Source organism: Camponotus floridanus, unplaced genomic scaffold (genome assembly GCF_003227725.1).
Source record: "Camponotus floridanus strain SB8 unplaced genomic scaffold, Cflo_v7.5 scaffold12, whole genome shotgun sequence".
Taxonomy (NCBI): domain Eukaryota; kingdom Metazoa; phylum Arthropoda; class Insecta; order Hymenoptera; family Formicidae; genus Camponotus; species Camponotus floridanus.
The window spans coordinates 2,527,904-2,551,566 of NW_020229237.1; the positions used below are offsets into that span (position 1 = coordinate 2,527,904).

The 23,663-nt window shown below is 32.9% G+C and overlaps 3 protein-coding genes across 8 annotated transcripts; 2 read left to right on the forward strand and 1 right to left on the reverse strand.

The window, feature by feature from the left end:
- Nucleotides 1–959: 959 nt before the first annotated feature.
- On the forward strand, nt 960–10,696 carry LOC105259054 (transcription elongation factor SPT6). Of its 2 annotated transcripts, XM_011270764.3 has the most exons (13): nt 960–1,019; nt 1,099–1,190; nt 1,306–1,387; nt 1,856–2,052; nt 2,130–2,246; nt 3,254–3,271; nt 3,345–3,508; nt 3,613–3,865; nt 4,311–7,339; nt 7,546–8,062; nt 8,148–8,388; nt 9,606–10,050; nt 10,266–10,696. In XM_011270764.3, the coding sequence occupies exons 2-13, from the start codon at nt 1,152–1,154 to the stop codon at nt 10,471–10,473; spliced, it is 5,310 nt and encodes a 1,769-aa protein (XP_011269066.1). In that variant the 5' UTR covers nt 960–1,019; nt 1,099–1,151; the 3' UTR covers nt 10,474–10,696. The 2 variants fall into 2 exon arrangements, with proteins under 2 accessions (XP_011269066.1, XP_011269067.1); XM_011270765.3 differs by lacking the exon at nt 3,254–3,271 and having other exon boundaries at nt 10,266–10,693.
- Nucleotides 10,697–11,423: 727 nt separating this feature from the next.
- LOC105259056 lies at nt 11,424–16,283 on the reverse strand. Of its 2 annotated transcripts, none has more exons than XM_025415364.1 (11): nt 16,110–16,283; nt 15,245–15,953; nt 15,057–15,169; nt 12,926–14,951; nt 12,725–12,855; nt 12,552–12,641; nt 12,349–12,459; nt 12,132–12,232; nt 11,908–12,012; nt 11,658–11,840; nt 11,424–11,548 (listed from the first exon to the last, which is right to left on the reverse strand). In XM_025415364.1, the coding sequence occupies exons 2-11, from the start codon at nt 15,844–15,846 to the stop codon at nt 11,462–11,464; spliced, it is 3,549 nt and encodes a 1,182-aa protein (XP_025271149.1). In that variant the 5' UTR covers nt 15,847–15,953; nt 16,110–16,283; the 3' UTR covers nt 11,424–11,461. The 2 variants fall into 2 exon arrangements, with proteins under 2 accessions (XP_025271149.1, XP_025271148.1); XM_025415363.1 differs by having other exon boundaries at nt 15,245–15,912; nt 16,110–16,260.
- Nucleotides 16,284–16,679: 396 nt separating this feature from the next.
- On the forward strand, nt 16,680–18,302 carry LOC105259057 (glycerol-3-phosphate phosphatase). 4 transcript variants are annotated; one of them, XM_011270771.3, is made up of 5 exons: nt 16,680–16,758; nt 16,933–17,023; nt 17,086–17,331; nt 17,399–17,653; nt 17,749–18,301. In XM_011270771.3, exons 2-5 carry the CDS (start codon nt 16,936–16,938, stop codon nt 18,090–18,092), a joined length of 933 nt encoding a protein of 310 aa, XP_011269073.1. In that variant the 5' UTR covers nt 16,680–16,758; nt 16,933–16,935; the 3' UTR covers nt 18,093–18,301. The 4 variants fall into 4 exon arrangements, with proteins under 4 accessions (XP_011269073.1, XP_011269071.1, XP_025271202.1 ...); XM_011270769.3 differs by having other exon boundaries at nt 16,689–16,837; XM_025415417.1 differs by having other exon boundaries at nt 16,724–16,737.
- The last annotated feature ends 5,361 nt before the right edge of the window (nt 18,303–23,663 follow it).

A 23,663-nucleotide genomic window follows, 5' to 3' on the forward strand; every position in this document is an offset into this window, starting at 1 on the left:
CAAATTTTGCATAAATTTTGCCTACTACGAAAATTTTTTCGAAGATTTCAGCAAAAATTTAATAAATAACAAAATAGCAAAAATAATAATATTTTAATAGACTTTATTCTATCAACTAGAATCTCTTTTTTCATTTTATATTTCGCGCCATCCCTATTCCTTGAATAAATGAGCCTCCATATTTTGAACTTAAATCTAAATGAATGAACGAGCTTTACCTGATCATTATCCGATACTCAAATTTCGATGCCAAAAATTATTCACTTTGGAAAATGATTCCTTTTTATTCATCATATCACTCTCATTTCGAATCTTCCAAAAAAATGAGATTTTTAGAAATAAATCTTCACTTGATGTCCGTAATTGATTACACACATGTATAAAACAAAGTAATAACATATTGCTAATATTTTGCTCCTTGGATTTAGATTTAAATAGAATTCTTACATTTATTTTTAGAATTTGTTCATTTACAAACTAATATATTATTACACTTTAGAAATTGAAAAAGGAGCGACAAAAACAAATCGTAGTTAAAATCGACAAGTATTAAAACATCCGAAAATTGTAACTGATGATACTGATGATACTGAACTGTGCAGTGCGTTCATCTTTTATCAGCGGATGGTACTCGATTGACCACGTCGCTGATTCAAAATAGGACTCTCTGATTGGTCAATCGTTGCTGGTTACCCTAGGCACAGGTCGATATGATTGGTTGTCGTCAATCGCAACATGGGCTGTGTTTCAAAATTCACTGCCAGTACTGAAAATCTATAGTTTACGTGACGTAAACTATAGATTTTCAGTACTGGCAATAAATTTTGGAACGTAGCCGTGGTCAAACGGAACATTCCCGTTAAAACTTGTTCGTGGCCTTTATAGAATTCAATGGCTCCATCTATGTATTTATATGTCTATGGTTTAAATAAAAAGAAAATCGATCCCTATCTATATTCTTTTACTTTCAGGACTTTTAGCTCTTCTGGTTTTTCCACGCTCTTTCCAGAAAGAAGCTGGTATGTATTTAAAATATACTCGGAATAGACCGAGTTTTGTTCGATTTTTACTGACCGCCGTTCAATTTTGTTGCCAAAGATCAAAAGTATCAGCAGCGAGTGTCCGTACACTTGTTGTATCTCTACGCTGACATGGCACAGTACCTGGACTCTGAGGCGGACGTGAGCGAGGTGAGTATTAGTAAACTTTTTATATCGTTCGGTTTTATCGTATCAAAATTTGTATAATGTAAATGACGAGGTATACGAATAACTAGCAACTATAAAGTGTTAAATGTGTTAACAGGGAGAGGAGGAATTGGATCAAAATGAGAAGAAGAAACTGAAGAAGCTAAAGGCGATGGAGGAAAGCGACGAAGAGGAGGAAGGTAGGGAATGCATCTTAAACATTCTCATGAACAAAATAATTCAGTTTAATTTTATTATGATTTTTTACATATTGTAAAATTATTTTGTTAGTTTCTGGTATAGACTATATTTTATTCAAGATATTGATATATCTGTTAAAAATGATTGACTTAAAAATTAAAGGATAGATGGTTTGTAATTATTCCATATGTTTGCAGCTTCCTGTTTATCTCAAGATTACAATATCTTTTTCATAATTATTTTTTTCTTCTTTCTTTTATATTTCCAAATTTTTGTGTATCAAATATTTTAGTTTTTTATTTATACATGTTTATATACATATATTTATTTATTTTATTATTATACAACATATTTTATTAATTTACAACCTATTATATATTTATTGAAATTTATATTTATGCATTTTCTAAATTATAATGCACAGTTCTAAATTAATATGTAGTATTAATATCTAATATATCTTGTAGATGATGAAGATCAATTACGTGAAGAATTGAAAGATTTGATAGATGACAATCCTATAGAGGAAAGTGAAGGTGAAGACAGTGATGGTTCGGATCATCATAAAAAACGTAAACAAAGTGATGACGAGGATTTTGATGATCGCTTGGAAGATGAAGATTATGATTTGATTGAGGAAAATTTAGGTGTTAGACTTGAAAGGGTATGTCTTACGAACTAGATTATTTTGATAAAAAAAGAGAAAAACATTTGTATTGAAAAACTTATATCTTGTTACAGAAACGTTTTAAACGTCTTCGAAGGATTCAGGATGAAGAATCGGAAGAAGAACAAGAAAAAGAAATGGATGATGAAAGGGATGCCATTGCCAATGAATTATTTGAAGGTTCTGGAGATGTAAGTATAACATCAGATATATCTATCATAATTAATCCATTATAGTTCAGACCATTTCTGACATTTTATTCGAGCAGGTCCATGCACAATTTCAAACACTCTCTTGAATTATAAAAAAATTAATAAACTGAACTAAATTGCATATATAAATATTCACTATAATATCACAAATAATATATATTGATATTCATACATTTCAATTTCATACTTCAAGATCTTCTTCAGTGGATCGATTAATCGCGAGTATAATCACGAGGATGTTATGGAAAATAATAAAAAAATTCAAATTATTTAAATAATTCAAAAATTACTTTTTAAATTTCAAATTATTTGTAAATAAATAAATGCACAAACAGTAAGTATGCTTCTTAAATGTTTAGGAAAAATTTCATACAATTGGCATTTTTTAAGAATCTTAAGTTTTGTTTTTATCTTAATTATGTATCTTTAATGATTAATCCAATATGTTAACACATTAACAACATGATTATCATAAGTGACTCTAATATATTTAAAAAAATTGAGATGACGCATTTGTTAATTCTTGTTTGTCTCAGTTATTTTTCTTGTATAGCTTACATACTTTTTCATATTTCAATAATATCTCAAATTACATAATATGCATAAAAGAGAAAAAGGAATCTTTATAAAAAATATATATCATGAGAAATATTTTCGAGAACGTTTGTAAATGGTCATAAATTTCTAAGTTGAATAAAACTCAATATGACTGGCTGAAATAAAATATGATGTCGAATTAAACAAAGATTTAAAATAAAAGTTTGTGTAACACATTGATTGCAATATTTGATTATGTAATCTGCATTTGTTTGTTGCTTTTCTTATATTGATTTGACAGTCCTTTGAAATAGTGTTATGTTTCATTTTAAACCATTTAATTTTTACAATACATTCTTACATAATACATTTATAATTACAAACACGTGTTCACATGAATGATTACATATCACGTTTCCATTTATTAAACTCATGCATACTTGTGTTAGGAAAGGGATCTTATCACGGTATGTAATGTTTGCACAATGTCTGCATTTATTTATGTATGTAATGATGTAATATTTTTTTTATTATCTTTAGGAGGATGAAAGGCGAAGCGAACGTAGTCATAGACCAGAGGCAGAAACCTTCGAAGAAGGTAGTGATGAAGGAGAGTACACTGACGCAGATGATTTTATCGTTGACGACGATGGCAGACCTATTGCAGAGAAAAGGAAGAAGAAGAAGCCAATATTTTCGGATGCGTATGTTATTAAACTTCTTTTTTATATTAATATAATTGTCTGTTGATTGATATGCAAAATCTGTGTTCTAGACCTAAATGAAAAAAGAATATTTTTTTGTTTAGAGCGTTACAGGAAGCGCAAGATATTTTCGGTGTTGATTTCGATTACGATGAATTTGGTAAGTACGGCGAGGAGGATTATGAGGAGGAAGAAGAGGAGGAGGAAGAGGATGAATACTTAGATGAAGATGTCGACACCGAACGGCCGCGACGACCTAAAAAGCAGCTGAAGAAAAAGACGACGAGAAAGAGTATCTTTGAGATTTATGAGCCCAGCGAATTGAAACGTGGTCACTTTACTGATATGGATAACGAGGTACGATGTATTTATTGTAATAATATTTGATGACAAGATTATTCTTTGATTATTTTGTTATTATCACAAACAATGGATCAATTTCACAATATTTTTTATACTGAATTTTATCATGTATTTTTTTTCATCATTTATAATTTTCTAGTGATTCATTATTATTAGTTATATAAGAAATTATCTACTTTTATATATATTAATATGGAAAAGAGAAAAAAAGAAAAAAGAGATAATGCAAAAATTAATTAATAAACTTAATTGCAATAGACATATTTTATGTATACATTTTTAGATGCAGCATAAAATAATGTAGCATATAAAGTGATACAATGTTCGATAAAAAATATATTAATAGTTTACTAAAAGTTACTAAGAGTAATTTTTTTTAAAACTGATGCAATCATTATTTTTAATTACATTATTTATAAGATCTGGTTTTACTTTACAGGTACGCAACACGGATATACCAGAAAGAATGCAACTGCGATCTGTACCAGTCACATCAGTCCCAGAGGGTTCCGACGAACTTGATCTCGAGGCGGAATGGATTTACAAGCAAGCATTTTGCAAGCCTACAATTTCGATTCAAGATGCTCATTTGAACGCCGAAGCTAAGGAACGAGCGCGAAAGGGACCACAAACTATCGGCAAAATCAAGAAAGCCTTAGATTTCATGCGCAATCAACACTTTGAGGTCCCTTTTATATCTTTTTATAGGAAGGAATACGTGTTGCCCGAGTTAAATATTAATGATCTGTGGAAAGTATACAAGTTTGATGCGAAATGGTGTCAATTACGCCAACGGAAGGAAAATTTACTTAAACTGTTTGAAAAGATGCGCAACTATCAACTGGATGAAATTATGAAAAATCCGGATGCGCCGCTGCCGGATAACATACGATTGATCAAGGATGATGACATTGAGCGGCTGAAAAATGTGCAGACAAGTGAGGAGCTCAGTGATGTCTATCATCATTTCATGTTGTATTATTCTCACCAGATTTCAGCGATGCAGGAAGCCGTGCGACAGAAGGAGAAAGAGGCACGGCGTGAAGAAAGGATTCAGCGGCGCAAACAACAAATTGCCGAAGCGGAAGAAAATGGAGAAGATCCGCCGGAAGAAGAAGAGGCGCAGGAGGAAGAGGAAGCCGATGACACACTGAAGCAAGCGGTGAGAAGCGGTCCGTATTCCATCTGCCGGAAAGCCGGCCTGGATGGTCTGGCGAAGAAATTCGGCCTGACACCCGAACACTACGCCGAGAATCTACGCGACAATTATCAGCGTCACGAGGTGGATCAAGAGCCAACTGAACCAACAACGATCGCAAACGAATACTGTAGTTCACGATTCAAGACCGCAGAGGAAATATTGAAAGCCTCTCAGTTGATGGTAGCGATTCAGCTTGCACGTGAGCCACTCGTGCGTAAATGCGTACGCGAGATGTACATGGAACGCGCCAAGATTTCTGTGAAACCGACGAAAAAGGGCATCAAGGAGATCGACGAAAATCACCCCATTTACACTATGAAATACTTGAAGGACAAACCAGTACGTGATCTTGTGGGTGTTCAATTTTTGAATTTAGTGATTGCCGAAGATGATAAACTCATCACGATTACTCTCAGTGACTCGATCGAAGGTAATACCAGCAGCAATTACGTAGATGAGATGAAACAACTCTATTGCCGAGATGAGTTCAGCAAACTCGTGCAGGATTGGAATGCATTACGCGTTGGTAGCGTCGAGCTCGCACTTAATCGCATGGTAATACCGCATTTGAAGAAAGAGTTACGCACAAATTTGATTGCTGAAGCAAAGGAATGCGTAATGCGCGCATGTTGCCGCAAGATGTATAATTGGATCAAAGTTGCACCATACATCTGCGAGTTTCCCGAGGAAGAGGACGAAGAATGGGACACCAGTAAAGGTCTTCGCGTCATGGGTTTGGCTTATGTGCCCGATTATTCTCAGGCAGCCTTTACCTGTCTGGTCGCAGCTGATGGCGAATGCACGGATTATTTGCGTCTGGCGCATCTGATGAAACGCAAAAATAGTTATCGCGAGGATGAAAAGGCAATGAAGGAAGCTGACTTGCTGGCGCTGAAAAACTTCATAGCCACGAAGAAGCCGCATGTTATAGTAATAGCCGGCGAGTCCCGAGAGGCGAATATGATTGCTGATGACATCAGGGAATGCATCACTAATTTAACAGGAGAGGAGCAGTTTCCTTCTATCCAAGTAGAAATCTATGACAATGAGCTTGCAAAGATCTATTCCAACAGTAACAAGGGTGTTTCGGAATTCCGGGATTATCCAGAACTATTACGTCAGGCCATTTCATTGGCGAGAAGAATGCAGGATCCGTTAGTAGAATTTTCGCAATTATGCACTGCGGACGAGGAAATTCTTTGCCTCAGATATCACAGTCTGCAGGATCAACTACCCAAAGAAGAGTTATTGGAGAATTTGTATTTGGAGTTCGTCAATCGTGTGAACGAGGTTGGCGTAGATGTGAACAAAGCAGTTCAACAAGCATACTGCGGCAACCTTGTTCAATTCGTTTGCGGTCTTGGCCCGCGAAAAGGTCAAGCGTTAATCAAAATGCTGAAGCAGACGAATCAGCGGCTGGAGAACAGGACGCAGTTAGTTACTGCGTGTCATATGGGACCGAAAGTATTTATCAATTGCGCCGGCTTCATTAAGATCGATACCAATAGTCTGGGCGACAGTACCGAGGCATATGTAGAGGTACTCGATGGCTCACGTGTGCATCCCGAAACTTACGAATGGGCGAGGAAAATGGCAGTTGACGCACTAGAATATGATGATGAAGACGCTAATCCCGCCGGTGCTCTTGAGGAGATACTTGAATCACCGGAACGTCTGAAGGACTTAGATCTAGACGCTTTTGCGGAGGAGCTTGAGCGACAGGGTTTCGGCAACAAGTGTGTCACTTTATACGACATCAGGGCCGAGTTGAATAGTCGCTACAAGGATCTCCGTGTGCCGTATCAATCGCCAAACGCAGAAAAATTGTTTGATGTCCTGACGAAGGAGACGCCAGAGACTTTCTATGTCGGAAAACTAGTGCTGGCCACAGTGGTTGGCATCAGTCACAGGAAACCGCAGGGTGATCAACTCGATCAGGCAAATCCGGTGCGAAATGAAGAGACCTGCTTGTGGCAATGTCCGTTCTGCCTGAAAAATGATTTTCCCGAATTATCAGAGGTGTGGAATCACTTTGACGCTGGCGCTTGTCCAGGCAAGGCCGTCGGTGTAAGATTGCGACTGGACAATGGTATATCTGGCTATATTCATATCAAAAATTTATCCGATCGACACGTTGCAAATCCTTGCGAAAGAGTCGGTATGGGACAAATCATTCATTGCCGTATCATTAAAATCGAAGTGGATCGATTCAGTGTTGAGTGCACTAGCAAGAGTAGTGATCTAGCTGACAAAAATCATGAATGGAGGTAAGCACATTATACACATAAATATATTCAAATGGTTTTTACATAAATCTCTCTCTATTGTCTTTAAAATTATTGAAATAGGAAATTTACAAAAATAATATAATATTACTAAAACATTTTTTTAACATAACTTTTATAACGTAATAATCTTTTAGATTTTTCACTGTAATAAATTGTAATTATATTAATTGCAATTAAATTTGCAGACCGCAACGGGATCCATTTTACGATACTGAGACTGAACAGAAGGATATGAAAGTAGAAGAGGACGCGAAGAAAGCGAAGCAGCGACAAATTTATGTGAAGCGTGTAATTGTCCATCCGTCTTTCCATAACATTAGTTTTGCTGAAACCGTAAAACTAATGCAGACAATGAAACAAGGCGAAGCGATAGTCAGACCGAGCAGCAAAGGTGCCGATCATTTAACAGTTACATGGAAGGTCACCGATGATATTCTCCAACACATTGACGTTCGCGAGGAGGGCAAAGAAAATGCCTTCTCGTTGGGACAAAGTCTTTGGATAGGTAATGAGGAGTTCGAGGATCTGGATGAAATAATTGCCCGACACGTTAATCCCATGGCTGCTTATGCCTCCGAATTACTAGATTTTAAGTATTATAAGCCATCCGTGGAGGGAATCAAAGACAAAGCGGAAGAAATATTAAAGGAACAGAAGAAGGAGAACCCTGGTGGAATTCCCTATATAATATCGGCAGCTAGGGTAAATAAGCATATAACGAATTTTTTAGCGTTGCGCGTTTCTAAGAAATCTAATTTAAATGATTTTTTTTCTTCTCTTTTTACAGACCTATCCTGGGAAATTCCTTCTCTCGTATTTGCCTCGCACTCGTTGCCGTCATGAATATGTCACAGTGACGTCCGAAGGCTTTAAATTCCGGGGACAAATGTTTGGTAGAGTGAGCGACTTGTTACGCTGGTTCAAAGAACATTTCAGAGATCCAGTGCCCGGACAATCCACACCCAGTACACCACGCGGCGCGATGACTTCTAGAACACCTTACACTACTACGCCGGGAGCAGTCAGTGGTAAGTTTATATTATTAATAATTATATAAATTATAATTATCAATTGTTAAAGTTCTCAGAAAAAACAATTGATATATATATATACAGGGTCTACCAAAAGTGTGGAAACCCCTAAATATCTCGGAAAATATACGTTTTACAGAAAAGTGTTTCCAACAAAAGTTGTAGGGTTTAAGAAGATCTATATACTGATTCTATCAGTTTGACCTTGGATGGCGTCGTCAAGGTCAGGTCAAGGTCACATTGACTTTTTTAAATGACACCCCCTACATTTGATTGCATATTCTTATAGCTTAATTCAAGAGCTTTCCAAAACACTATAATAATGTTCATTTTTATTAAGTACTTTGCGAGTTATGAGGGTTGAAATAATTTCTTAATTTTACATAAACCATAAAATATCTAGTAAACCATTCATTTTTCGATTATCTTACCTTCATACTTTTATGTACAAATTAATGAGAGGAATCAATTGGTGTAAAGAAAACACATAGTTGTTTCTAAGAAAAAATATGTAATTTGCAATTAACAATTCCATATTTTTTCTTAAAAACAACTGTATGTTTTCTTTACACCAATTGATTCCTTTCATTATTTTGTACATAAAAGTATGAAGGTAAGATAATCGAAAAATGAATGGTTTACTAGATATTTTATGGTTTATGTAAAATTAAGAAATTATTTCAACCCTCATAACTCGCAAAGTACTTAATAAAAATGAACATTATTATAGTGTTTTGGAAAGCTCTTGAATTAAGCTATAAGAATATGCAATCAAATGTAGGGGGTGTCATTTAAAAAAGTCAATGTGACCTTGACCTGACCTTGACGACGCCATCCAAGGTCAAACTGATAGAATCAGTATATAGATCTTCTTAAACCCTACAACTTTTGTTGGAAACACTTTTCTGTAAAACGTATATTTTCCGAGATATTTAGGGGTTTCCACACTTTTGGTAGACCCTGTATATATATATATATATATATATATATATATATATATATAATTTTTTTTTTCAAAATGAGATGTTTAATTATCACTTTCTATTATAATGAACGTATTAACATTATACAAATAAATTATACATGTTATATTATGAAAAAAAAGATTTGTCATCTTATTTTGAATTATTAATTGTTTTATCAAGAACTCTATCCGGCAAGATAATTGAGATTATTGTAATAGCTCTATCCATCATCATTTCGAATTTTTACAGGAATGAATCAAGAGGCAATCCAGCGAGTCGCACAGAATCTTCCACATCACATGCTGCATTCGTTGTCACAAGTGGCGAATCAGACACCGCATCACTATCCGCCGCACACCCCAGGGACGGCGGGTGCTGCCGGTTACGGCGGAGTGCACACGTATCCGAACACACCATATACGCCGTCTGGTCAGACCCCGTTCATGACTCCATATCAAACGCCTCATCATACACCGCATCATGGTCAACCTACTCCTAGATACGGCCAACAAACACCAAGCCATCATCAAGGACCCTTCGTGCATCCGCCGCCACCCTCGATGACACCCGGTCATCACAGATCCGCTCAATCGCATAGACCTACGCCACCCTTATCCACTCCCTCCGGCGATCCAACAGACTGGAAAAAAGCGGCTGAAGCGTGGGCACGTCTAAAAAGTAATCCCCGAGTCTCGTGAGTATATAACATTATTTTTTTCTCTTGTAATCTGGCGAAATATTAGAAACTAGCGCATAGTGTAACGGCATCGATAAATGAAAGTATAGCGTATTAAATGAAATTTATAAATATATTATAAATATATACGTGTGCCTCTATTTATATATTCAATTTAACTTGTTCAGTTATTGTTAATGTTGATTGATTGTAATGATTATATGTACTTTTAGTGGATCAACGCCCAGATACGAAGAATCTAGAAAAACCCCGCGTAATTACGAAGAGTCTGTCGGCAGAACGACGCCATCTGGAAGGAGCAGACCTTCGTCTGCGCGGACTCCTTCGTATAAGTCACCACGAGGTACCCCACATACAAATTCTAGTCCACGAAGTATGTCCCTCAGCGGGGATGGTACTCCTCTGTATGATGAAAGCTAACGGGGTCGTTATCATTTTGTGCATATAGTTGATTATATTTATTAGTTACATCATATCATATACATATATTAAACGATAAACGTATGTCACAGATGATTTTGGCATCTGTTTTATCCGTTAGATAACAGGACATTGATCGCTCGCGTTAAACTTAATCATTGCTGATATGATATGATAACTATAATAAATAAAGATATAATAAGTATAGTAAATTCTTCAATTATATAAAAACAGATATTGAATAAATACGAAATTACGCATATAAATTAATGTCATAATTTTTTAAGAGCATTTTATTGAAAATTTATTATTGAAAATATTAGAAAATGCTTAAAATCGAACATATTAAAGAGCATTTTATTGATTTAAATTCACATATGTGAAAAACTAATTGAAACTAATTTAATTAGGTGAATCGAGTTATTTATCAACAGCGAATCGTATCTCTTGAATACGAGTGCATTATGTATATTCAAATAATCTTTATACATATACATCAAAATAATTTCAGAAAATATCACACATGTTTCACATTGTTAAGTAGCTAATCTTTTAATATTAAATGTCTTATTATTACGAGTACATATTTCTTTATGTAAAATAGAAACTATTTTGTATTTGCATCAAAATTACCTGTTTTAATTTTTATTTGAATATACCCACCAATAAATTATATTTCTTATATTAGACTCTCTTAAAGCCGTAGATTTTTATATAATATGTAGAATATAGTATATATAGATACTGTTATATACACATATATTCTATATATATAAAAATTTGTGCTTATATAGAACAGATGATATTTCGTATATACAATGTATACATTTGTTAAATGGTAATATTAAATACGAAAGCAATATAAAAAGAAAAGTCTATGTTTATATACACATACGTATATAGATATATATACTTTATAATTATCTAAATTGCACATTTTTTTTGTTTAATGAAAATGCATTGAATAAATGTATTCCTACGTGAGGCTTTATTCGGGGATGCCTCTATCATACCGTTTCCTCAAGGTCATCGTATATTGCGACGGCGTTTCTGTGTTTAGTTGAGTGTGCACACGCTGCATAAAATGAAATTCACAAAAATTCATTATCTCCCTCGTAAATATGTGAAAAGGAAAAATATAAGATAATGGAAAATTCTATTTTTATTTATAAATCAACTTTTACCTTTGGCGGAGGTACTTTATGTTCTTCTTCGCTAGAATCTGTCGATGATATCAAATTTTGTTTCATACGTCGTTTAATTCGAGGTTTCTGAGATTTATTCAATTTGTACGATCTTTTTGTACTATTTGCAGCTTTAGTCTTGGGTGACTTGTTGGAAGCTTGAATTGTTTCAATAACGATTGTCTAAATTGAAAATAATTATATATTTTTCATTAATTTATATAGTGGAAGTATTATATAACCAACTTACTCGATTTTTATTTGTACTAGGAATCTCATTCGAGTTGGGCAAGAGTTTTTGCTCCTTTGATGTATTCTTGGAATTTACTTTCTGTTTCTTTGTTTCTTCTGTACCCTATATTTTACATAATATAAAAAATATATATTTTACATGATATAAAAGATATGTACATTTGTAAATGCTATAAGAAATCATTAACACATTTTTGTAATTATATTTTAATTTATATATACCAATGCTTCTATTGAAGTTTCAATTAACGATTGTAATGATGATTCCTGTGAACTGCCCGGATTATAAACTAGATTGTTATCTTTCAAAGTTATGCGTTCACCTACATAGAAAAAATAACATAAAGAATTTTAAATAGAAAATTATCTTCTATTTGATAAAAAAATCGATCTATTTTATTTTTACATTTTATAATTTATTCTCCCTTTCCTCTCTTACCTGTCCAATAAGATAAGGAAGGTATGATTCTACGACCTCTAGAACTAATAAATGTATTCAGCGAATTCATGGATGTATTATGAGGTTTCTCATTCATTTCTTGTATTTTACCTAAGAAATAAAAATTTTTTCGTAAATGACATGTAATTTTCATATATTTATAAAAAATAAGAAAAAGATGTCAAAAATATCGTGTCACATACAGTTTTGCAACCTTTTCCAAGTCAGACAAAATTGTTCAATATTTGCAGGACATCCATTACGACATTGTTTTGCAAGTTCCTTCGGAATAACTAAATAATACAAAGTAAAAATGATTAAAGTTGACAAATATATTAATAGTGAGAACATTGTTACCAAATTTTTGATACTTTACCATATTTATTATCCTTTAAGTGTCCCGAAAGCTCATAGAATTCGTGATTCACTGTTTCAATCAGCATAGGCGATAGTCGTTTCAATATAATATCCGTTGTAAATTTTCTATGTACAACATGCCCAGCTTCACTATAAACAGAAGAAACCATTTTATATCATCATATAATTAACGACATTAATTAAATTTAAGAGTACTTACTTGAGCAATTTTCCTTCAAAGATCAAGCCTAACTCAAATTTCGATTTTGCATAGTATATTACTTTAGGTACCCACGAACATAACACTTTGCGATTATTTTCAACTTTAAGCTCATTGTTTTTAGACTGTTCAATTGTTGGATTCGTCATCATCGTCGGTTTCAAATTAGTGGAATTTATATTCGATTCATTTTCCTTATTCGTTATCGAACATATTTTATCATTGGCTACCGTTTGGGTTGATGGTTTCGATATGGATTTCTTCTTCTGAATTTCTTCCGATGGTTGAATATTGGAATATTGTTTGTGCTCTTCATTCTCTACAATAATCACGTTTGAAGCTTGTTCTGCTTGTTCACGCTTGAACTGTTCTAACTTGGAATCTATTTTTTTTATCCTTAACTTCAGATTTACTGGCATCGAACTGATTATGTTAGGTTTGGCTCTCACAGTTTCGCTTTTTGGTTGCTCGATAAATTCTCTACGTGATTCTCGCAAAACGGGAGGATTTTCGAAGTTACTATTACTTTTGCTATTGATCACAATTTCTTGATCCAGATTAGAATGCAATCCTCTCATATTTTCGTCTTTTTTCTGCTTATTTGTGCTTACATCAATGTCAGAATTGATAGTGTAATCGATATCTGGAACAAATTGTGAATGCGCATTTTCTTGAACTCTGTGTGGAGCTTTTTGTTCCTTTACAAAAACATTAAAATTAACTCTTTGTGCTTCCAAAGTATCGAGTGACTGTTCATTTTGCATTACAGGTTTGTTTGCACCATGTACATCGAAATTATTCTTCCGTATTCCAGAATATCTATAAAAAGTATCTTCTCGTGATTTTTGGGCAATATTCATTCTTTCATAACGTTTCCTCGCTTCTGTTTCATCTTCCGTGATACTAATATCAGATGCGTCAGAAACACTCTTATTATTGTTAGTTATAGGATTCGCAGCATGAGTAAACTTGTGCTCGATTTCTTTAGCGTTGCATTGTGAGTTTGTCGGTTTCTTCCTCACTTTATGCTTGTATATTTTTTTGGATGCTTTTTGAGCATGTAAAATTCGACCAATCTCCGATATTTTGGGTACACCGTAAGTCTCGCTCTCCGATTCATTCGAGTCGTTGTTATTATCATGCTGCTGCTTAATATTTATTGAGTTCGATGATTGAATAGAATTACAATCATTTCTTATACTTCCACATCTCAGATCAGTGGAAGGCATATAATTTTTCGATTGCTCCATTATATTATTCTCAAATTTATTAATATTAATATGATTCTCAAGTTTATTAATATTTGTAGGATTGTCATTGCATGAGAGACTTGATTGCAGCGGAATCGTTTCGAATTTGGACGACGTTCCACAATTCATGAAAACCGCCGAGTCACCGTTACATTCCGATTTCGCTCTATAAGACACTATGTAGTCCGAACACTTAAACAACTCAATAATTTTGTCAATATACTTTGGAGAGCAATTTTTGTTCGCCAAATTGTTGATAATTATATGTAGTTTATCTTCACGGATAACATCTTTTAATTTATTCATTACTATGAAACTGATCTCTGGAAGAAGCGGGTTCACATCCAAATCAATATTTTGTTTATCTTCATCATGTGCTAACTCTATGTTTCTTGTTTGTGGAATTGGAGTTATATCTTTCTTGGAGTTGGAGACAAGAGGTTTTACAAATAAAGTGTTTTCCTCGCATCTTTGAAAACTGTGACTATAGTTACGTTTTTCCTCATTCTTTGAAGATGTGTTACTTGGATTTTCAGAATTAATACATTCTATTGTATTATAAGTTTTCATAGGTATAGTTTTATTATTTGTTGTGCGTATGTAAGTTAATTCTGTTAATTCACTTTTTAAATCATCATCGCTATCAGTAATAGGAGTAGGCCAACGAAATGTCACTGGACATCCTTGGCTCACATATGTCCTCCATATTTGATGAACATTCTCCCAATCGTCAGGAAAACCATTATGAAATTTTCCGCGAATATAATCTGGTAATACTATATTTGAAAAACATAGATTATTATAATATAATATATTATATATTATATATATATATATATATATATATATATATATATATATATTAAATTTTACATAATTACCATTTCTTTCATCAACAATATTTCCTTTAAGGCTATATATATGTTTATATTTAGATTCCACACATGTTGCAGAGTATCTTCTTATGACTGGTTTGCTACGTGCAACTTTTCCACTTAAAAAAATAAATAAATGTTAAATTAAAAAAATGTTAAGATTTAAATTAATAAAATATATATCATGTAGTTACCATTCTAATGTTCCTTTAATTATTAATTCATAATGGTCATTCAGCATAACTTTCCACTTTAAAAATATTCTTTCAATTATATGAATATCATTGGTACATTTCATTGGTGCAACAAGAGAATGACTATATACTTTGTTAGTATCTGTATTAGATATAAAGCTGGGACTTGCATGGGATATACAGCTAGGAGAATTTTCCAAGGATAAATTATTCACTGTAGAAGACTGAATTGATCTATGAAGCAAATCTGATGCTGCCGATCCATAATTTGACAATGTAGGGACTTTGTTCTGTGTTTCTTTGGGAGTGCGATAAACTGTGTTCCTTCTTGGAGGTGGCATAATATGTCGATCATCCAAATAATCATCCTGTTTGACACTGGATGTAGTCATTATTCCTTGGTTGGCCTTATAATTCCTCTTTGTCAAGACTAAGTTTCTCAGATTATTACTGGAAGCCAAGATCTCGCTCTTAATCGCACAAGTTTGCAACGATGGAATCACGCAATTGGAATCTAAACTATCTACGTTAATGCTGGAGATACTAGACTGATTTATCCCAACAGACATCCCTCCATCATCACTGTGTGTCTTCCTCAACATAGCCAGTTTGAAAGAGCGTTTCAATTTCTTAAATCGTTCATCTACTTGAAATTCCTCAAATGTAGTCTGCGATAAAAGTTCAAGATGTTATTTCTCCTTGCTTAATTCTGTACAATTACAATTAAAAATGACATATTAAGATGCAATGATACATTAATATAATACAAATATTTCAGTATTTTTACATTGTTGTGTTTATATGCAATATGTAAAATATATGTAAATACATGCAATGTGTTTATATGCAATATTTGTATACATACCTCCCGATTGCTGGCCATGACCTGAGAGACGTCTATATATCACTAGACTCCCCGATTCTTCAAATTTTGCTTGTATAAAATCATCTGTGATATCGATAATTGTTAAACTACGTTGAAATAACGTTTGTCCTTGAATCAAGAGGAAATTTTCGAGCAAAAATATCATATATAAACGGATGACATCAGATAGACCACGTCTCCAATTGGCCAATTTAAAATAGAACTTTCTGATTGGTCAATCGTTGCTGGTTACTCTAAGCATAGGCCGGTATTCATAGTCCGATCTTATATTTAAGATCGTCTTAAATCTGCTTGGAGGTTGACTTAAGATCTCATTCAACCAATCAAATAGCTGCGTAGCATTTCAAGCTCGAACTTAAGACGATCTCAAATATAAGATTGGACTATGAATACCGGCCATAGTCGGTATAATTGGCTGGGGCCAATCGCAACGTAGTCAAACGAGGCACTCCCTATTTGGCTTCTGCTTTTCTACCACAGTGTGAATGCGCCCTTATCTTAGAGTAGGCTCTGTCTATATATTTTATACGTCTATGGTTAGTTCATATGGTTCTCAATGACTCCTCTCAGCTGATCACAGCTGATTCGTGTCACGTCACTAAATTATGTAATTAATTAACAAATATTGGTAAATAACGGATAATATATTATATAATATAATATATTAATATATATAAAAATTTCATTGTGACAACATACATTTGCATGTATGTTCATTATCTATGTATTTATTCTAATATTCATAATATAATTTTATCGATAATAATCATTTTATAGATAATAATGATGATTAATTTTATAGAGAATGTCTGCGATAAATATAAAAACGCTTAGTCGTGAAAACGTCCTGAAATTTTTGAAATCGTTCGACACCGTGTTGACTGATTGTGATGGTGAGTAGAAATCGTGCGCGGATGTGGTTTTATGATAATGGTTCTGCAGAAATTATTTTTAGGAGTGCTATGGCTACACATGACACCTCTGCCGAACTCGTCGAATGTGATGAATCTGTTTCGCAAGTTCGGCAAACAGGTCTTTTACGTGACCAACAACAGTACGAAGACTCGTGACGATCTGGTGGAGAAATGCAGGGCTCTGAAATTCCAGGCGAATAAGGACGATATCTTATGCACTGCTAATCTGTCAGCTTGTTATCTTCAAAGCCTATCTTGCAAGAAGACCTATGTTATAGGTTCTGAAGGTAAAGCTTTATAATTTATGAATCATGTGCTGTAAAAATATATTCCATTCAATTTACTTTTATGCAGCAATCGCAAGAGAATTGGAGCAAGTCGGTATCTCATCTTTTGGAATAGGGCCGGATGTAATTAATCCGAATACCCCTTATTCTACTTTTGAAAAAGATCCAGAAGTAACTGCGGTTATAGTTGGTTTGGACGAGCATTTCAGTTATCCTAAAATGGTAAAAGCAGCCACCTATTTAAATGACACTAATGTACATTTTATTGGCACTAATACGGATGAAAGATTTCCAGATTTCTCAAAAGATGTTGTTATACCTGGTGGGTATCGAGATATTTTTATATATAGCTGCATTAATATATATAATATACATGATATATATTTCCATTGAACATTTATAATTTTTTTAATGCAGGTACAGGAAGTCTAGTCAGATGCATAGAAAGCTGCGCAGAGAGAAAAGCGGTAATTATGGGCAAACCGGACAATTACATGGCTACGATGTTGATGGAAAGATCTAATATTGATCCCCAGCGCACTTTGATGATTGGAGATCGTTGTAACACTGATATACTTTTTGGAACTCGTTGCGGTTTTATAACGCTATTAGTTCTGACAGGAGTGACTGCCTTGTCGGACGTTGAAAAATGGAAGCAATCCGAACAACAAGAAGAACGGGATCTTGTACCTAATTATTATATAGATGCGCTCGGCGATTTATTACCATACTTAAAAGAATTAGAATCTGAAATACCTTAATTTTGGGAAATTTAGTCACAAGAAAAAGAAAGTATGTACACCAAAATGTATTTATAGATCAAAGATCCAATGATAATATAATTTTTTAGCAAGAGTGCGCTTGGACGTACACAACAAACTGTACACATAAATGTATGTGTATACAAAATTATCCACTAATGTGGCAAAACATTCTCAAAGTATTTCTATCAATTGTATCTAAGTTATTTACTGTTTTGTAAAAAAAATTAATATAAAAATTAAAGATATATATATATATATATATATATATATATATATATATATATATATATATACATCCATCTTTATCTCTCGATTTATTCCTTGCGAAAACATTTTCATTTTGAGAAAATGAACAATTATTCAGATGCAATTATTAAAAATGAAAGCGGGAAAGTATTTGCATATTTCGAACATATAAATGGAGGCGTGAAACGAACACAAATAAATCTTCCAGTTTAAATTTTTCAACCCCATATTTATTTTGGCAATGTGCCTTTTTTATATGAAAAAGTACACCTTTTTTTCGCGAGAAGAATGATACATTCGAATGAGTCTGTAAGGAATAATGCTTTAAAAAGATGGAGGCAGAGAGAAAGAAAGGAGGGAAAGCAAATTGGCAGGATGTGTGCAAAAAGATTGTGATAATACAATATATTATTCAAATATATGTATGATAATGATAAACTTAATAGATAGATAGCGAAAGAGAGAAAGAGAGATACAGATTTGTATAATCCTTACTCTTATAGATTTATAAAACTCATAACAATGAAATATATTCAACGCGTTATATCATTATGATATACAAGAAGCGCAGTATGTGTATTCATTTTGTTTATTTTTGTGTTTTTCTCTTTTTACCTTCATGTATATCTGTGTGTGTATCTGTATATGTTATTTTATACTTTCTAAGTTTAATCAGAGTCTTCCGATTCTCTTCCTAATTTCTGCGAAGAAGAGAGTTAGAGATGCATGCCTATATCTTACATAGACACATCAAAATATTGATTTCAAAGAGTTTGAGTCGTAAATTTTTTTAACAGCTAATCGTTAAACGGCTTCGATGCATAAGTATTAATAGCAAGACAGCGTAACATTCATCGCCAACATACGTAACGATCATAATGGGTAATATTAGAGACCCGTATCTTTTCATATTGATACAATAATCGGCAAGGATCTTCGTTAATCGTCTTGGTGTACTTGTACACATTCTCTCCATTTTTTCTCTTTTTTTTCTCTTTTCGATATATTGAAATTTTCTGTAAATCACAGTTTAGTCACGATACGTCGAAACGATATAACGCATTTAAGATACGCTTTAATTTATGTCGATATTGTGTGAGGATCGATAAATAAGATATAAATAATTTAGTTTCTTGTACATCTCTCTTCGAGTCACACATTATATATAATAAATCTTTCGCGAACTAAGAGTTTGATGCGATAATAACGCTGTTAAACAATCTTACGTTGGACGTCATTCACACATATATATAACATTTTAAATATTTTCTGCATATTTTTTTATTACATATAAAAATGTGTTGTCAGAATTTATTTTTTGTATAATGAAGAAAGAGAGAAACCGAAAAAGAGAGAGAGAAAGAGTTGATTTTCTAAATACGTAACGGTAAAAGAAAAGAGAGAAATATGCTTTAAGAAGGCATATGATCGCTTTTTTTTATTGCCGTATTACACTATCCTCTCGGAGGCAAAATTTGTATTCATTTATACACCTCCATAAGGATCTTGGATCCTATGGATGATCAAACATCGATACAGCCTTAAAAGGTATATATGCATTTCGATATGTGCGATTACTTAAGTATAATCGCCGTCAACTTACTGCAATCGAAAAGCTTATTTTTAAATTGCCTTAAACGCATATTTAAAAAAAAAATTATACGCGTATAATCTACTGTTTTTTTTTCAAATGTGCGCTTAAGACGTTTTTGATAAGTAAGCTCTTCAATTTGTTTTTTCTTTCGTAGATCGTCGTCGCGCTTCCCTCTCGTTCTCTATGAATTATTACGCATTAGTGATTATAGTCTTATAATTGGCACTCGCGTATTTGTAAATAATCGAACGATTTTATAACAAGAGGAGTCAATTCCTCGTGACTTTTTTTTTCTTCAATCGTAGATAATTTAGATAACGGGGAAGAAAGCGAGATGATGATAAGAATAAGGGATCCTACGTAAAAACGCGATTCTGCAGTCATTCAATACTACTTTGGAGAACTGACGAATATTTTACTTTTTCACTATATTTACATTATAACGCTGTATATTATAACGAGGATCAATAAGCGAGCAATCCTAATAACGAGAGGGAGAAAGAGAGAGAAAAACTTAATTTATAAGTATAGTATAAAATCAAAAATTTAAAGCGAAAATTTTATATCGCACTCGCTGTGTGTGTAGGATTTTTTTGATACAGAAACAAAAAGTTCGCATTTTATATAATCAGTTACGCCGCAAGTATATCAGTATTGCTGTAAAATGTTGCTATAAATGTAATATTAATCAGAACGGAAATTTAGAAACCTAATGATATGCTGTATTTTTTTGTCAGTAATGACTTACGATTGTACAGGATGATTCAAATATATGTCACCAAACTTTGGAACTTTGTTATATTCTTCTGCGAGAAATAATAATTGAGAAATTTCTTTTATGTGTTTTTCTATTTTTCGTCGTAAAAAATTGTTTTAACAAACTTTTATCGCCGCTGTAAACGGCAATATTATTATTTCAAGTTTTTTGATTGTCTAAGCTACTAATCGTAAGAAGCTAATCTTAAATCACTAGATAAAAAAAATATAAAAAAAAACCAGGTACACTATATACTCGTGTATTGCAAAAAGGAATGGCTGATTCGATAAATTACACTTTGTAAATTATGTATTTGTAAACACTAATCGGTCAATTGTTTCATATAATCGAGCGACATAGATTTGAATTACTCTGTATCTCCTAATATTAACTAAAACATAAAAATCTGTTCTTTTCTTTCTGCTGGAATATCGCTGGAGTGACGCCACCGCGATTATTTATGATTGTCGACGAAAATCGAGCATTATTATCTCATGCTTTCGTGAAATGGACGAAATGGAGAGGATGCATATCATGCCTTCAAATATACTAATAGAAGAATATGTTATGTGATATGCGTGTTTGTGTGCGTATGAATATGCGTGCTTTATATATACAGGGTATCCCAAACTATGGGGCTTGCTTGCTCGCTTCCCCTATGATTCGATTAAATTTGGGGTCGAGTTTTTCTCCGTATGCACCAAAATATCAATAAATTTCACAATCAAAAATTTAAAATATAAAATTCCCAATGCGAATTTAAAACTCCAAGCAATCGTAAATAGACGAATTCTAATTCAATGTTATTTCGCATAGAGACTCTGATGATATGTATGATTATTTTTTAATTCACAATTAATTAACATAGTTATTTTTTAATGTTGAATATTATAGAAAATGTATAAATAATTATGGTGTTGCAAAAATTAAATCTTTATTCAACAAAGAAATAATCGACACCAGATTGAATAAAGATATAGATTTTATAGTCAGCGGGAAGCGATTTTTGCGACATCCTGTATGAATACACACGTATGGCTCTTATGTACCATACACACACACACATCCACGTTTAAAGATTAACAAATAAATACAGATATAGATACACGCGCGTCGGGCTGTGTGTGTATGTGTGTCCAAACCGACGCGCCATAAACCTAGACCCGCATTTGTATCTCACACATATAGCTTTCTAAATGCACAGTCTCAAATCTCGCACAAGGTACAATATGCAATTCTCATTATGAGACAAATAAAAGCCCTCCCCCCCCCCTCCCAGAATCCCGCAACGACCGTTTTTAGCGCTAAATGCAAGATACAAACGCGAATCATAACGAATCGGTATATCGTCTTATAAAATAATTAAATGAAAACATTTGTACTTTAGCAGTATAGAGCAGTCATTTTTTGTCGTAGTTATTTACCCTTAATATCGTTATCTCTTCTCGTTTATATTATATTTTATACATATATAATATATGTAATATATATATTTTTTTTCTTTAAGAATAATTCCCGCCTCCCTTGGCACGCCGATATCGTTCACCGTTACCGTCATCCTTGTCGTCACCCTCGTCCTGGTTTTTATAAATAGTGTATACAACGTTACGAATGTGTCGAACTTTGAAAAAAAGTTTCGTCAAAATTAAAGATTTCGGTATCAGCACATTGAAATAATTTTTCTATAGTTGCGAACTATAGCGAAATTGAAATATTTCTCGCGAATTGATCTTCATATCTGCAAATAAATAATGATATATCTTATTTCTGATATAATTTTAAGTGAAGAATCTATTTCAAAATTTTAATTTAAAACTTAATTAAACAGCAATTTTTTCTTCGTTAAATGAAGTCGTAAAAAAGTACGCGATGATTTTTGTATACGCACGTACATACAGTGGCAAATATAAATAGGAATGAGTGTTTATTACAGTTCAGATTCTCGATTTTCTTTATGTAGAAATAAGATTTATTTGTATATTTTATTTTTGTAGAGCGTTTTAATAAATTGAAATAAGTTTTTTATATTAATTTTGAAGAAACTAAGATGTTTGAAAATGTTTGATGAACAAAAATTCAAATATTTTTAATTTAAGAGAAAGCATAGTGTTTTTTTCACTATTTATACATTGACCACTGTTTACATATATTTCAAGCGTTTGATAAAAAAAATTATAAGTTAGAGTTTAATAACGAAATGTCAAGAATTCGAGGAATCATTTTTTTTTTCTTCAATTTATCTTTACGATATAAATTAAAGAAATTATGAATGTAAATGTATCTTTATGTACGCAGATATCAGATACAATTCCTTTGGACGATTTGTATTGCTGCTTTTACCTTCGAACAATCGCTCGCATTTTTCCTCATTATACGTCTTTAGATATATGCATGTACGATGCACGTAAATTTGCGCAAATGCAACTTAAAGTCGATCTTTTCTTGATACAAAAGTATAACAAAGCATTAATAATTTTTAAAATTACAAGCAATTAAAATTATATACTTTTCGCAAGCCAGATTTTATGAAAAATAAACATTAATGAATTTTCATTAATTTCAATTAATTTTAGATGGGTTCAGAAAAGATTTTCATCGCGCAAATTTAAAGTCATTTCGTACAGTTATGTATGTATACATATATAATGCGCATCGAAGAGAACTGGCATACATAATGTGCGCGCGACAGCGCATGTAGCCGGAAATCGATATCAAACAGAAGGGTAATTATTATGTAACCTTAGCAACTGTACGGGCGGAATTCATAGAAGTATTTCCAAAACCATCTTGATCAGCTTACTTTTCTAATGTTTGCCTTTTTTTACATTCGCTCGACTTAAATAGCACCTCCGACGATAACGTTGATATAGATTATAATCAATGTAATAATAAGTACAATCATAATCAATGTAATAATAAGTACAATCAATCTAATAGTAATAATAATAATAATATTAATAATAATATCTAT

Coding starts and splice junctions, on each gene's coding strand:
- LOC105259054 (XM_011270764.3), top strand. CDS start 1,152: ATGGCACAGTACCTGGACTCTGAGGCGGACGTGAGCGAG. Junction 8,389..9,605: donor TACGCCGGGAGCAGTCAGTG/GTAAGTTTATAT, acceptor GAATTTTTACAG/GAATGAATCAAGAGGCAATC. Junction 10,051..10,265: donor AAAAGTAATCCCCGAGTCTC/GTGAGTATATAA, acceptor ATGTACTTTTAG/TGGATCAACGCCCAGATACG.
- LOC105259056 (XM_025415363.1), bottom strand. Junction 15,170..15,244: donor ATTAAAGGAACATTAGAATG/GTAACTACATGA, acceptor TATTTTTTTAAG/TGGAAAAGTTGCACGTAGCA. Junction 12,013..12,131: donor AAACTTCAATAGAAGCATTG/GTATATATAAAT, acceptor TGTAAAATATAG/GGTACAGAAGAAACAAAGAA.
- LOC105259057 (XM_011270771.3), top strand. CDS start 16,936: ATGTCTGCGATAAATATAAAAACGCTTAGTCGTGAAAACGTCCTGAAA. Junction 17,332..17,398: donor CTATGTTATAGGTTCTGAAG/GTAAAGCTTTAT, acceptor ACTTTTATGCAG/CAATCGCAAGAGAATTGGAG. Junction 17,654..17,748: donor AAAAGATGTTGTTATACCTG/GTGGGTATCGAG, acceptor TTTTTAATGCAG/GTACAGGAAGTCTAGTCAGA.